The 17,448-nt window shown below is 34.3% G+C and overlaps 1 protein-coding gene across 2 annotated transcripts; it reads right to left on the bottom strand.

Annotated features, from left to right (window-relative positions):
• Positions 1 to 396: 396 nt before the first annotated feature.
• LOC143054869 (uncharacterized) lies at positions 397 to 17,387 on the bottom strand. 2 transcript variants are annotated; one of them, XM_076227949.1, is made up of 6 exons: positions 17,249 to 17,387; positions 15,181 to 15,279; positions 14,311 to 14,449; positions 9,958 to 10,013; positions 6,487 to 6,560; positions 397 to 4,135 (listed from the first exon to the last, which is right to left on the bottom strand). In XM_076227949.1, exons 2-6 carry the CDS (start codon positions 15,272 to 15,274, stop codon positions 3,995 to 3,997), a joined length of 504 nt encoding a protein of 167 aa, XP_076084064.1. In that variant the 5' UTR covers positions 15,275 to 15,279; positions 17,249 to 17,387; the 3' UTR covers positions 397 to 3,994. The 2 variants fall into 2 exon arrangements, with proteins under 2 accessions (XP_076084064.1, XP_076084063.1); XM_076227948.1 differs by lacking the exon at positions 9,958 to 10,013 and having other exon boundaries at positions 6,487 to 6,616.
• Between the last annotated feature and the right edge of the window lie 61 nt (positions 17,388 to 17,448).

Here is a 17,448-nt window from a genome sequence, read left to right as displayed (position 1 = left end):
CAAATTTTATACCCAATTGAACTTAGTGGTCTCTAATGAATTGATGTTGCAAACTTCATTGAAGATTTATGAGAGAATGAAATACAATAGGAAAAATCTGAGACACAGTTTTGGAGGTCAAACTGTGTTGTGCAAGAATCTATAAAAATGTTTAGGATGCTATGAAGAACAAAGAAGCTAAATTCATTCAAGTATGGACATCACAGAATGGCAACTAATTACATAACAATTAATTATGTAATAATTATGTCATAATGAAATAACCACAATTTGAAAGATTATTCCTTCTTCTTTCTTTTGGTACCTCATTTATAAAATTTAAAGAAAGATGAGTGGAATTACAGCAGTTTAAAGATGTCTGATTGGGGATGAAAAATCTTTGTATTGTGCTACCTTAATCTAGCTGAACCTTGAAGTCATTATTAGGTAAGGTATACTACCCTCCTTTCAAAGCCTAGTCCAACAGACAAAAGATATATGTTTACCTGTCGGACTTACAAGCAAGCTAACCAAAGATATTACCTTTGGCTACACACTCAATGAAATCGGCTGTAATACAGAAATATTTCAGATGTAGAAGATTATAAATTGGTTTTGTCATGGTTAACAAAACACCATCAGCTTCCCTTATAATGAAACATGCTGAATTTTATATTTTTGTTTAATAGTGTCTTCTTTCAAACTGTGAATTTAGTCTGCATTTAAAAATACCACTGTATGTCCTTTATTCGACTAAAAAATGTGTGAAATTGCCCATATAACATGATATTGTGATATGATTGAGATGGATTTTACTGAATATTCCCTTAAATGACTTCATAGGAAAACCGTAAATTATAATAATGGTAATTTTAAACTCACTTTACCTCCTAATTATAATGAAAATGAACATGATAAATGACAAAGAACATAACATATGCAAGTTTATCTGTCATAAAAAAGAATGACCACTCAATGGTATTTTTAAACATGTTATAAATGCATTGTTTGAATCCACAAACAAAACATTTAAAAACATTAATACTACGAAAGACAATCCATCAATGAATTCATACACAGCATTAACTTTTCCTATTTTTTCATTCATAAAAATTAACACGACAGTGAATATATCTAGTACAATATTACATTTCAAGAGATCTGTGAAAAATAATACTTCTGAACACAAACTGATACAAAAAAAACCTGAACCCAATGAGCAACAAGCTGAGAAAATACAAATGATTTCAATACCGGCACAGTAACGCATTTGATGTCATATTATCTAGTAATGTTGTTCTTGTGGCTATGCTTAATATTAAACAGATTCAATAATGTTTTAAACAGATACAATAACACTATATATCTTATGATGATTATATGATTAAAGAGATATGCATGTTACCCAAGGTCATAAACCCCAAGGTCTCAGGTCAATGATAGCCATGTTGAGGCTACCTAGTTATGTTGATCATTAATTTGAAATTGCAATGGTATTTCTAAACTTGTAAAAAAGTTATATGAAATTTACTAGAACACTGGCGTCCCAAATAAGCTTCCAATGGTATTTGTGAGTGATGTATAAAAACTGACATGATATGTTTTTTTTAAAGAAGACATATAATTTAGGATTGGCCATGTACACTATATTAATGCATATATATGTAGGACTCGGAACCGCGATGGTACTCCGAACCGCGATGGTCACGCTGAAGTGCGATGGTCCATGCTGAAGTGCGTTGGTTAATACGCTGAAGTGCGATGGTGACATTGTGACGTTAACTAGTTGATAACTATACGCCGAAGTGCGATGATGGTTACGCTGAAGTACGATGGTCTTCCTGTGACATTGGAAAAAAAACAAAATGTATATACAAGCTGGTTAAATGAAATAATATCATAACGATTTGAGAAAATGTATAGCCCTTAGCCTCGAATTATGAAGATTTTAATTTTCTGTTTATGTCAAACAAAACTTAAGGCTTTAAATTTTGATTTTTTTAATCTAATTTTAAAATATGCTAATTCTCCGATTAGCACGCAGTAGTTGAGAGTAAAATAATATGCCGTTCAAGACGAAAAAAAAAAGATACAGCGTGTAGGTCTGTATAATAGTACCTAGAAGGGTCCATCTCATTTTATTATATATTACGACAAAACTTAGAAATGCTCACAACAATTATTCATCCATTTATATATACCCGATTGCTCACGGAGTAAAAAAACACTTTGTGCATTTATGTATGACAAATAGCGATCCTTGTTGATTATTCCACGAAAAAATTAGGTGATGACAAATTGGGAAGTACATGTAGGGATCAGTTACATTGTAGGTCAATTTTGGCCTAACATGTTGTAAAACATCAACACTGCAACCACTATAAAAAAAAAAGACTAGAATGACAGTGTTCTTACAAATCAGGATTCATCATCATAGCAACTTGATATAGCAAAAAACATTACTAGTACAATAGTACATTTTTTTTCTATTAAATTGTCGACATAGAATCACGAGACTTTTACTTAAAGGTAAATCCAAATTAATATTTAGATCAATATGCTTTATTTATTTGTTTTTGGTTTGTGGCATAATTCCTAACACTGGTTTTCCGATATGCAGACCAAGTTCATCCATCAGCTGCTTTGCTCTCAATGATTTGTTGCACGACTAGTTTGTAACCTCAACTTATAATGCTCAAAACTCTTCGGAACTTGAATAGTTCGGTACTTTCTTTTTCCCTTCGTTTCCTTTGTTAACATGAAACCTTCATCTACACAACCCTATCGTCCGGCCTGCGAATCTATGTTGTATTTTACTAAGGCGAAACGTCACAATATGCTAACATCAGACCAAACCATCGCACCTCAGCAAAAGGACCATCGTACTTCGGCGTGGACCATCGCACTTCAGCGTGACCATCGCACTTCAGCGTCCCCATCGCACCTCTGAGTCCTACATATATGTGCAAACTTTATCCAGATCAACTGTGTCAGTTAAAAATGTCAAAATACATTTTCTAATACAATGGTGTTTACAAATGCTATTTTTTAGATGAATTCTGTGCCAGACCCTTGTGGGTAGTCATGGTTATTAAACACGTTCTAGTAGGGATGAATGCCCCAGTTATTTTTTTTAATAGTAAACAATGATCAACTATCTAGTATCTCATCCTAAATATTTTAGATTTGTAATGTATGTATGATGAAAAAAAAAATTGCAACAACTGTGCTGCAATAAATAAGCTAAGCAATATTTTGATCTCAGCCATGAATATGGTGAATGCTGATAACTACAAATCTTAAGATTGCAAAACTCATACCCAGCAATGTATATGTATGTTAAAAAAAACAGTATATGTTAGCAATAAATGTTCAATTCAAATACATTTGCATCAGCAATGACGATCAATAGTCCCATTTCTAAGCTTACAATCAAGCATTGCAATATATGCTGGTAAATTTTCTGAGCGATGAAATTTCCAATATGTTTTCTGAGGCGATGAAATTTCCAATATGTTTTTTGAGGCGATAAAATTTCCAATATGTTTTTTGAGGCGATGAAATTTCCAATATGTTTTTTGAGGCGATGAAATTTCCAATATGTTTTTTGAGGCGATAAAATTTCCAATATGTTTTCTGAGGTGATAAAATTTCCAATATGTTTTCTGAGGTGATAAAATTTCCAATATGTTTTCTGAGGTGATAAAATTTCCAATATGTTTTCTGAGGTGATAAAATTTCCAATATGTTTTCTGAGGCGATGAAATTCCCAATATGTTTTCTGAGGCGATGAAATTTCCAATATGTTTTCTGAGGCGATGAAATTCCCAATATGTTTTCTGAGGCGATGAAATTTCCAATATGTTTTCTGAGGCGATGAAATTCCCAATATGTTTTCTGAGGCGATGAAATTCCCAATATGTTTTCAGCGGCCATGAAGGTTGATAAACTGATTATCTCATCAGCGATCGATGAATAGAAAGCCCTTGGACGACAAAATAATGATATATAATAATCATGTAGTTGACAAATCTTGCATGCTTTCTGTTAAAGTCTCTTCAGATGAGTCCATAAATTTACGTATCATAAATGCCTGCTGCATCTCAGGGGGGAGTTTACATGTTCCTTCCCAGTGGGCCTCGTGATATGAATGAGACTGCAAAACAAAAAGATAACAATTAATTAGGCAAAACAAAAAGATATCATATAATTAATTTGTTGTCACTGGTTGGTAGCTGACCTCAGCAGTTATAATTTATAGTGTGGTTCATTTTTACTATTTTTGGTCTTATGTAAGGCAATGCAAAAAGAGATTGTTGGTTTCACTAAACTGCTGGGTCATTTTGTAGGTAGCCTGGGATGCCATATAGGTTTTGTTCATTGTTGAAGTCTTTCAGCAACCTATACTTTATATCTACATTATTTGGTCTCTGGTGGAGAGTTGTCACATTGGCAATCATACAATATCTTCATTGTTATTTTGATTTTGATTTTGAGCAGATTCAGATAACTGTATATCTTTAAAGACTTGTGTTGTTGCTTTGATGTCTCAATATTGATGTTCATTCAGCATTTCCTTTTAATATGTTTAATGTCATTCCAAAAAAGTGTACATTTGTGTAAAATTGTTCAAATATGTCTTAACCCTTTCACCGATTGCTGCCCAGACAGAAGCTACTCTGAGACGATGGCTTCCCTGGCTACTTTTACTCAAGTGGGAGATCTTCATAATAAATGTCAATAACAAGAGCCTGTCACGACAGCAAACCGGATTTATTAATATTTATTTGTGTCCTGGCAATATTACAAGAACCATTACTGATGAATGGTGAAAGTGAAAATCGTCAATATCAAATTTGACCTCCATTTTGTCATCAGTATCAACATATTAAAATTTCAAAAGCTTTGGTTGAATGGTTCATGAGAAAATGCACGGACACACCTGGAAACACCATTTTTCAATCTTTCAAGAACCATAACTCCTGAACGGTAAAAGTCAAAACCGTCATTATTTAACTTGACCTCTATTTTGTCATCAGTTACAACATATTAAAATTTGGGACGCTTTGGTAGAACAGTTCATGCGTAAATGCACGGAGACAACTGGAAACTCCATTTTTCAATCTTTCAAGAACCATAACTCCTGAACGGTAAAAGTCAAAATCGTCATTATTGAACTTGACCTCCATTTTGTCATCAGTAACAACATATTAAAATTTGGGAAGCTTTGGTAGAACAGTTCATGCGTAAATGCACGGACACGACTGAAAACTTCATTTTTCAATCTTTCAAGAACCATAACTCCTGAACAGTAAAAGTCAAAATCGCCATTATTGAACTTGACCTTCATTTAGTTGTCAGTAACAACATATTAAAATTTTAAAAGCTTTGGCTGAACGGTTCATGAGTTAATGCACGGACAACATTTGATTGCCGCCCGCCCGACCACCCGGCCGCCCGACTGCCTGGCCGCCCGACTGTCAGGCCGCCCGCCGCACATCCCCAAATCAATAACCGACATTTTTGTCACAAAAATCCGGTTAAAAACTTGTTTGTAGTTATTCGTGTATTTATTTCATTCACTAACACCATGTTCACAGTTTTGTTCATGTTTTGATAATTTATTCTTTATAAAATATTCAAATTTTCAAATTTTCAGCATTATCTAGGTGAAATTCTCAAAATTCTGCTCTAAGACCCCAAATCGTAATTTTTCAACCCAAAACGGCAAAATTTTGAAAAATTTTATGAAGGCTGTACAAATTCCTCGCACTGAACGATGTCCATTCCAAGTGTTTTGTACATAAAACGACATTTTATGTCAAAAAAGTATACTTGTTTGGCTTCAATTCTTCCATATTCTTTCAAAAAATGTTCCCTCATTTCAAATTCTCGTAAATTTCGTCTGATTTTGACACTGTTTTCAACAAACGGAAGCGCCATGTTTACACTTTCATCCGGGTATTCATCAAAGAAAGATAACTCATGTTTGCACTGTTTTGAGCAGGAAATATAAAAGAGGTATTCCGATCCCGGTAAAACGGGACTCATCGTCAGCTGTCTGAAGCGTGAATCCCGGTAAACCGGGACTCATCGGCGAAAGGGTTAACTATGAATTCACCACTATTCTGTTGGTAAAAGTTTACAAATTTTTCAAGCAGTATTTTTCAAATCCTCCTTTATTCATGAAAATTCAGTTTTGGTAATGTTTTGATCTGATGAATGTATAGTTTTGAATGTTAAATTAAGAAATATCTTTTATAATATTTCTAACTCTTATAACATAAATCATGAATTGATTTTTTTGACAGTATCTATATAAAATAAATAAGTTAGTTTTCTTGTTTGAGTTGTTTTACAATTGTCATTTTTGGGCCTTTTATAGCCAACTATGCGATATGAGCTTTTCTCATCTTTGAATGCCATAAATTGACCTATCCTCTTGTGGAGAGTTGTATAATTGGCAATCATACCACTTCTATTACATGTAAATGTTCGTCAACTTACTAATTTAACATTTCTGGTCCATGTTTCATTGCACTGGCCATTACATACAGGACAAGGTCTAGTCATAGGAAAGCCTTCACATTCTCTACACGCTGCAGAACATTTACTGTCATACCAACACTCCCCACATCTAAAAATATAAAATAGGAAAACCTTCACATTCTCTACACGCTGCAGAACATTTACTGTCATACCAACACTCCCCACATCTAAAAATATAAAATAGGAAAACCTTCACATTCTCTACAGGCTGCAGAACATTTACTGTCATACCAACACTCCCCACATCTAAAAATATAAAATAGGAAAACCTTCACATTCTCTACACGCTGCAGAACATTTACTGTCATACCAACACTCCCCACATCTAAAAATATAAAATAGGAAAACCTTCACATTCTCTACACGCTGCAGAACATTTACTGTCATACCAACACTCCCCACATCTAAAAATATAAAATAGGAAAACCTTCACATTCTCTACACGCTGCAGAACATTTACTGTCATACCAACACTCCCCACATCTAAAAATATAAAATAGGAAAACCTTCACATTCTCTACATGCTGCAGAACATTTACTGTCATACCAACACTCCCCACATCTAAAAATATAAAATAGGAAAACCTTCACATTCTCTACACGCTGCAGAACATTTACTGTCATACCAACACTCCCCACATCTAAAAATATAAAATAGGAAAGCCTTCACATTCTCTACACGCTGCAGAACATTTACTGTCATACCAACACTCCCCACATCTAAAAATATAAAATAGGAAAACCTTCACATTCTCTACACGCTGCAGAACATTTACTGTCATACCAACACTCCCCACATCTAAAAATATAAAATAGGAAAACCTTCACATTCTCTACACGCTGCAGAACATTTACTGTCATACCAACACTCCCCACATCTAAAAATATAAAATAGGAAAACCTTCACATTCTCTACATGCTGCAGAACATTTACTGTCATACCAACACTCCCCACATCTAAATATATAAAATAGGAAAACCTTCACATTCTCTACACGCTGCAGAACATTTACTGTCATACCAACACTCCCCACATCTAAAAATATAAAATAGGAAAGCCTTCACATTCTCTACACGCTGCAGAACATTTACTGTCATACCAACACTCGCCACATCTAAAAATATAAAATAGGAAAGCCTTCACATTCTCTACACGCTGCAGAACATTTACTGTCATACCAACACTCGCCACATCTAAAAATATAAAATAGGAAAACCTTCACATTCTCTACACGCTGCAGAACATTTACTGTCATACCAACACTCCCCACATCTAAAAATATAAAATAGGAAAACCTTCACATTCTCTACAGGCTGCAGAACATTTACTGTCATACCAACACTCCCCACATCTAAAAATATAAAATAGGAAAACCTTCACATTCTCTACACGCTGCAGAACATTTACTGTCATACCAACACTCCCCACATCTAAAAATATAAAATAGGAAAACCTTCACATTCTCTACACGCTGCAGAACATTTACTGTCATACCAACACTCCCCACATCTAAAAATATAAAATAGGAAAACCTTCACATTCTCTACACGCTGCAGAACATTTACTGTCATACCAACACTCCCCACATCTAAAAATATAAAATAGGAAAACCTTCACATTCTCTACACGCTGCAGAACATTTACTGTCATACCAACACTCCCCACATCTAAAAATATAAAATAGGAAAACCTTCACATTCTCTACACGCTGCAGAACATTTACTGTCATACCAACACTCCCCACATCTAAAAATATAAAATAGGAAAGCCTTCACATTCTCTACACGCTGCAGAACATTTACTGTCATACCAACACTCCCCACATCTAAAAATATAAAATAGGAAAACCTTCACATTCTCTACACGCTGCAGAACATTTACTGTCATACCAACACTCCCCACATCTAAAAATATAAAATAGGAAAACCTTCACATTCTCTACACGCTGCAGAACATTTACTGTCATACCAACACTCCCCACATCTAAAAATATAAAATAGGAAAACCTTCACATTCTCTACACGCTGCAGAACATTTACTGTCATACCAACACTCCCCACATCTAAAAATATAAAATAGGAAAACCTTCACATTCTCTACACGCTGCAGAACATTTACTGTCATACCAACACTCCCCACATCTAAAAATATAAAATAGGAAAACCTTCACATTCTCTACACGCTGCAGAACATTTACTGTCATACCAACACTCCCCACATCTAAAAATATAAAATAGGAAAACCTTCACATTCTCTACACGCTGCAGAACATTTACTGTCATACCAACACTCCCCACATCTAAAAATATAAAATAGGAAAACCTTCACATTCTCTACACGCTGCAGAACATTTACTGTCATACCAACACTCCCCACATCTAAAAATATAAAATAGGAAAACCTTCACATTCTCTACACGCTGCAGAACATTTACTGTCATACCAACACTCCCCACATCTAAAAATATAAAATAGGAAAACCTTCACATTCTCTACACGCTGCAGAACATTTACTGTCATACCAACACTCCCCACATCTAAAAATATAAAATAGGAAAACCTTCACATTCTCTACACGCTGCAGAACATTTACTGTCATACCAACACTCCCCACATCTAAAAATATAAAATAGGAAAACCTTCACATTCTCTACAGGCTGCAGAACATTTACTGTCATACCAACACTCCCCACATCTAAAAATATAAAATAGGAAAACCTTCACATTCTCTACACGCTGCAGAACATTTACTGTCATACCAACACTCCCCACATCTAAAAATATAAAATAGGAAAACCTTCACATTCTCTACACGCTGCAGAACATTTACTGTCATACCAACACTCCCCACATCTAAAAATATAAAATAGGAAAACCTTCACATTCTCTACATGCTGCAGAACATTTACTGTCATACCAACACTCCCCACATCTAAAAATATAAAATAGGAAAACCTTCACATTCTCTACACGCTGCAGAACATTTACTGTCATACCAACACTCCCCACATCTAAAAATATAAAATAGGAAAACCTTCACATTCTCTACACGCTGCAGAACATTTACTGTCATACCAACACTCCCCACATCTAAAAATATAAAATAGGAAAACCTTCACATTCTCTACACGCTGCAGAACATTTACTGTCATACCAACACTCCCCACATCTAAAAATATAAAATAGGAAAACCTTCACATTCTCTACATGCTGCAGAACATTTACTGTCATACCAACACTCCCCACATCTAAAAATATAAAATAGGAAAACCTTCACATTCTCTACACGCTGCAGAACATTTACTGTCATACCAACACTCCCCACATCTAAAAATATAAAATAGGAAAACCTTCACATTCTCTACACGCTGCAGAACATTTACTGTCATACCAACACTCCCCACATCTAAAAATATAAAATAGGAAAACCTTCACATTCTCTACATGCTGCAGAACATTTACTGTCATACCAACACTCGCCACATCTAAAAATATAAAATAGGAAAACCTTCACATTCTCTACACGCTGCAGAACATTTACTGTCATACCAACACTCGCCACATCTAAAAATATAAAATAGGAAAACCTTCACATTCTCTACATGCTGCAGAACATTTACTGTCATACCAACACTCACCACATCTAAAAATATAAAATAGGAAAACCTTCACATTCTCTACACGCTGCAGAACATTTACTGTCATACCAACACTCGCCACATCTAAAAATATAAAATAGGAAAGCCTTCACATTCTCTACACGCTGCAGAACATTTACTGTCATACCAACACTCGCCACATCTAAAAATATAAAATAGGAAAGCCTTCACATTCTCTACACGCTGCAGAACATTTACTGTCATACCAACACTCACCACATCTAAAAATATAAAATAGGAAAGCCTTCACATTCTCTACATGCTGCAGAACATTTACTGTCATACCAACACTCACCACATCTAAAAATATAAAATAGGAAAACCTTCACATTCTCTACACGCTGCAGAACATTTACTGTCATACCAACACTCGCCACATCTAAAAATATAAAATAGGAAAACCTTCACATTCTCTACACGCTGCAGAACATTTACTGTCATACCAACACTCACCACATCTAAAAATATAAAATAGGAAAGCCTTCACATTCTCCACATGCTGCAGAACATTTACTGTCATACCAACACTCACCACATCTAAAAATATAAAATAGGAAAGCCTTCACATTCTCTACACGCTGCAGAACATTTACTGTCATACCAACACTCACCACATCTAAAAATATAAAATAGGAAAACCTTCACATTCTCTACACGCTGCAGAACATTTACTGTCATACCAACACTCACCACATCTAAAAATATAAAATAGGAAAGCCTTCACATTCTCTACACGCTGCAGAACATTTACTGTCATACCAACACTCACCACATCTAAAAATATAAAATAGGAAAGCCTTCACATTCTCTACACGCTGCAGAACATTTACTGTCATACCAACACTCGCCACATCTAAAAATATAAAATAGGAAAACCTTCACATTCTCTACACGCTGCAGAACATTTACTGTCATACCAACACTCACCACATCTAAAAATATAAAACAGGAAAGCCTTCACATTCTCTACATGCTGCAGAACATTTACTGTCATACCAACACTCACCACATCTAAAAATATAAAATAGGAAAACCTTCACATTCTCTACACGCTGCAGAACATTTACTGTCATACCAACACTCGCCACATCTAAAAATATAAAATAGGAAAACCTTCACATTCTCTACACGCTGCAGAACATTTACTGTCATACCAACACTCACCACATCTAAAAATATAAAATAGGAAAGCCTTCACATTCTCTACACGCTGCAGAACATTTACTGTCATACCAACACTCGCCACATCTAAAAATATAAAATAGGAAAACCTTCACATTCTCTACACGCTGCAGAACATTTACTGTCATACCAACACTCGCCACATCTAAAAATATAAAATAGGAAAGCCTTCACATTCTCTACACGCTGCAGAACATTTACTGTCATACCAACACTCACCACATCTAAAAATATAAAACAGGAAAGCCTTCACATTCTCTACATGCTGCAGAACATTTACTGTCATACCAACACTCACCACATCTAAAAATATAAAATAGGAAAGCCTTCACATTCTCTACATGCTGCAGAACATTTACTGTCATACCAACACTCACCACATCTAAAAATATAAAATAGGAAAGCCTTCACATTCTCTACATGCTGCAGAACATTTACTGTCATACCAACACTCGCCACATCTAAAAATATAAAATAGGAAAACCTTCACATTCTCTACACGCTGCAGAACATTTACTGTCATACCAACACTCGCCACATCTAAAAATATAAAATAGGAAAGCCTTCACATTCTCTACACGCTGCAGAACATTTACTGTCATACCAACACTCCCCACATCTAAAAATATAAAATAGGAAAGCCTTCACATTCTCTACACGCTGCAGAACATTTACTGTCATACCAACACTCACCACATCTAAAAATATAAAATAGGAAAGCCTTCACATTCTCTACATGCTGCAGAACATTTACTGTCATACCAACACTCACCACATCTAAAAATATAAAATAGGAAAGCCTTCACATTCTCTACACGCTGCAGAACATTTACTGTCATACCAACACTCACCACATCTAAAAATATAAAATAGGAAAGCCTTCACATTCTCTACACGCTGCAGAACATTTACTGTCATACCAACACTCGCCACATCTAAAAATATAAAATAGGAAAACCTTCACATTCTCTACACGCTGCAGAACATTTACTGTCATACCAACACTCGCCACATCTAAAAATATAAAATAGGAAAGCCTTCACATTCTCTACACGCTGCAGAACATTTACTGTCATACCAACACTCGCCACATCTAAAAATATAAAATAGGAAAGCCTTCACATTCTCTACACGCTGCAGAACATTTACTGTCATACCAACACTCACCACATCTAAAAATATAAAATAGGAAAGCCTTCACATTCTCTACACGCTGCAGAACATTTACTGTCATACCAACACTCGCCACATCTAAAAATATAAAATAGGAAAGCCTTCACATTCTCTACACGCTGCAGAACATTTACTGTCATACCAACACTCGCCACATCTAAAAATATAAAATAGGAAAGCCTTCACATTCTCTACACGCTGCAGAACATTTACTGTCATACCAACACTCGCCACATCTAAAAATATAAAATAGGAAAACCTTCACATTCTCTACACGCTGCAGAACATTTACTGTCATACCAACACTCGCCACATCTAAAAATATAAAATAGGAAAGCCTTCACATTCTCTACACGCTGCAGAACATTTACTGTCATACCAACACTCGCCACATCTAAAAATATAAAATAGGAAAGCCTTCACATTCTCTACACGCTGCAGAACATTTACTGTCATACCAACACTCCCCACATCTAAAAATATAAAATAGGAAAGCCTTCACATTCTCTACACGCTGCAGAACATTTACTGTCATACCAACACTCGCCACATCTAAAAATATAAAATAGGAAAGCCTTCACATTCTCTACACGCTGCAGAACATTTACTGTCATACCAACACTCCCCACATCTAAGAATATAAAGGTCAAAGGTAATTTTTTAGGTAATGATTTAATTACATTTCTTCATGTTCATTTGACTTTCGAATGTAAAAAGTCAGATCAAAGTCAGATCTACAAAATCATGAAAATACTGTGAATTAACTATTTTTTATAAATACTTTATATGTTACATTTACTTGTGTCTCATTACAGTTGCATATTTTTTTGTATAAATTTTCATGAATCTTTAGGATATATACATGATAGAGGCAAAACCAGAAATTTAAATGTTCAGCAAGTTAGAAACCTCCTGTAGGTTTATCATGCTTATATGAAAATTTGGCAAAACAACAAAATCAAGTATCCATGAAAAATCTCATAAAAATATATTAATCCACAGTAGGCATATTTAAACATTTCATCAGTGGCAAACTTTAAAACATTTTTTCCTTTTTTTTTTAATTTGTTTCTTTTTTCTATTGACACATGATTGACTACATTTCTAAAGAAGTTCAAACTAACAATAAAAGTATAAAATCTAGTAAACATGTATATTAAAACATAAAATCTCAATAAGTCTTGTTTCAGTAGGACTGTATACAATATACTGAACCAACTGAAAGAAGGCAACACACAATATTGAAACCCCCTTTTCTCATGTTTCTCAACAAAAAAAATTGCTGATGGTCCAAGCTTGGAACTACCTTGGCTTTTCAAAAATCAAGGCTAAAACAGGAAAATAACTGGAAATAAAATTTAAATCTTCCATTACCTCACACTACTATGCAATTTTGAAAATTAGCAATTAGAATTGTTATAAAACAATAATTTAAAATCAAATTTATCCTGGGATCAACCTTTCTACTATACTAATACAGGTGTACAGATAACACAAGCAATACATGTACATACTACATGTGTATAGTCTTCTGGTATCCTGCTTCTATTGTGAGCAAAAGCTTATGTCAAATTACTTTTACCATAGTCGAATTTGGGCTCCTCATTGCATTCTGTGTTAAAGTTATATTGATTTCATTCATAACAAACTCATTAATTGGGATGAAAAGGTTTCATAGCCTTGTACAAATACAGCTGATATTTAAAGTTTAAATTAAATTATTATAAAGACACTAAACAGTTATTTTCTTTACCAACAAACAACTTACAAATGACAAGTGTCTATCTTTCTCTGGTATGAGTCAATTTTCATCATTTGTTCGACTTCCTGTTTGCTATAATTTGTTCCTTCTGTAGTGTTCTGTACTGTGTAGTATACTGAAGCACTTTTGTCATTTAATACATCATCTGAAAATTAAAAAAAGTTACAGTCTAAATACCAAAAAATCGATTTATAAATATTGAAATTATGAGGAATCAATGTAAAGAAATTACAACTAAAATGTAACAGTCAGGGGTGTTTCTTAAAGAAGTGATTTCAAAATCACTTCTTTGAGTGATTTTGGCTGTGAAATATTTAAAATTTTCGCACAGACTTTTCAAAATCACTGAAACAAGTAATTTCAGAAATTAAAATTTAATCACTTCAATAAGTGTTTATAACATTTTTTGAATATTTTCCCCAGAAGCTTGATTTTTTTATTGGTAAACAGACCAAAATTCCATTGAAAAAACAACTATGTACATGCAGAAATTGTCAGTTGCTTGATAAACATTAAAATAGTTTGATGGCAATCATATGACATCTTCTTTTTTTGTAACACAAGTTTTACTTGATTTTGTCCTTTGACATGTCCGACTTATATGTACATTGTAGATGACAGGGTACATAAAAAGTGTAAAGAGCAGAAGTTTACTTTATACATCCACCTACATCAAGCTTCATGATATCATTATGTTTGTCGGTATATATATATACAAGTCTAAATTAAAAAAGTTCAGACCTATGATCATGTTGGATAACAACTGCAATTTTTATATGTGTCCATGCAAAACAAATTTTATACTACAGAGGTATATATGCCAGAATAAATATAAAGTTTAACATTGTTGTTGTATATGTATATGATCAGACTAACCCTCTGCAGTATCAGGAACATTCTCCATGGGAACATCCTCAGGACTGTCTCCGTCTGTAAAACCTTCATCGTCTGTATTGGCACCCTCCATCATTTAACCTATAAATAACAAATAAATTGAAATTTCATTGTACATTGTTGTAGTTCAAAACATGAAAAAGGACATGTACCAACATGACTTACATAGAGGCAATATATCTTATACTATTTTTTCTAGAAATTAAAAATTTTACAAATATCTGAATGTCTGAGTTTAATCACAACTATCATGACTATACAGTGGTATATGTCATGCATGTAGTATAAAATAGCAATTGAAAAATAAGGCAATGGAAACATAAACATGATGGAAAAAGTTATTTACAATTGTAAAATCATTTTAAGATTGATTAAAAGATTGAAGCCGTAGTATTCAGGTAAATAAGTAATTAGCAATGATTAGAGGAATGTAGTACAAATGTAACCTGTTGCATCACATGTTTTCCTTTTTGACTGTCAACAATGGTCAAGAACTTTGGACTGACAATATTTGGCACAAGATTCAAACTTTTGAAACATTTTACAAATGACAGAAAAGAAACCATATGCATACATGTGTTACTTTGTTTTAATTAAAACTCTGTCCCTTCCTTACTAAAACATGGGTCATTCTAATTCATTTGTAGATAGTGGAATGGTTGTTTCAATAAATTCACCTTCATGACATTAGAGCAGAGATTTTAATTGCACATATAAATATGTTTTACATGAGCACTATATTGAATGACTTATGTGTGTGATGGGTCTTAGATCCTTTGAATTTCAACAATGTAGACAATGGTCATGATGGTAGATGTAGATGAAATGGACGCAACAAAACGGACCATATATATGATATCGGGCAATTTTGTACATGAATATCTGAATGTAAGTTCCTTGCATGTCACGTTTAATATCCAGCCAGTCATCCCCCATTACTCAAATAAACTACAAGACACTTGTATGTACCATTTAAGTAGATGCTCACAGTACTAATACATGTACATAGATGGTACCAGCTGGATAATTTCCAAACCTCCGGATCTTTAACCTTCTTGCTGCAGGAGTGACAAATGTGTCCACACTGACATGACTGACTAAGCCAGAGGGACACATATGTCAATGTTATAATTTATGCAAGCCATTTCATTACTGGACAGTTTTCAAATAAAAGACCAAATATTAAACAGTGTTATATTTTTCTTCAGTGGGTCCCAAATGTAACGGTCATTATGGCGTGATGTCATATATCAAATGTATATTAAGTGACGTCATTGTTGGACATCTGATGTCATAGACGTTGAGCTGTCGTATTTTCTGGCACACAAGGTATGAGGTCTGTTCGCACCCAATACACTTTCGCACCCTACACGTTCGCACCTCGCACACAAGGTCTGTTGGCACCCAATTAAAAATCAAATTCCAGTTGAATAATTAGAAAATCATGATTGTTGTTTTGACTGATTGCTTTGATGTAAATACTGCATGTATTTAGCTTGGTATGAGTAAAACATTGAAGAATTTAAATGAAAAACTCAAAAGATAATTGTTTTTAACAGCTTTGCCCCTTTGATCTGAAATAATGAAACAAAAAATTATAGCAATACACTAACCAAAACATGTTTAAGATTTATTCAACACAAAACCAATAAAAATTGAGCGCGAAAGTGTAGGGTGCGAACGTGTAGCGTGCGAAAGTAAACAGGGGTAAACGTGAATGGGTGTGAACATGAATGGGCGCGAACGGACCAGGATTCAGCACACGAAAATGCAATCTTGAAAAACAACTGGCAGCAAGAGGGTTAAATAAACACTCTATCTGATGGAGCTTAAAATTTGGGATTTCATCATATGATCTGCTTGAGATTCTGTGACCTATTGCAAGTATCCCTAAAAAGGCTGACGCATCAACTAGCCCACTTCGCATAAGGTTTACTGTCTTGCATTGCTTGTGTCAAATGATTGGGATACCTGGTATTAGATTCCGATTTAAATTGATGAAATGTGACTGTCAAACGTATGTTTGGACTTTTTCAAAACAATTGTTTACCTGGAGATTTAATTTAATCAAGTTTAATTGTTACAAAGGATGCTACGAGAAGAAAATGCAGCTGAAAAATCTCCAAAATTTGATTAGCATTAGCAACCCGTTCACTTCCGGCAATCTTGCAATTTCTGTTTGTCGTAAATCTGAATGCTACCCTAAAAATTCGTTTAATTTTCAGTATTAAGAAGATATCAGTTCCTTTG

The sequence above is a fragment of the Mytilus galloprovincialis genome, chromosome 12 (assembly GCF_965363235.1).
Source record: "Mytilus galloprovincialis chromosome 12, xbMytGall1.hap1.1, whole genome shotgun sequence".
In the NCBI taxonomy this organism is placed as follows: Eukaryota; Metazoa; Mollusca; class Bivalvia; order Mytilida; family Mytilidae; genus Mytilus; species Mytilus galloprovincialis.
This window is presented reverse-complemented; position numbering and strand designations above follow the sequence as displayed.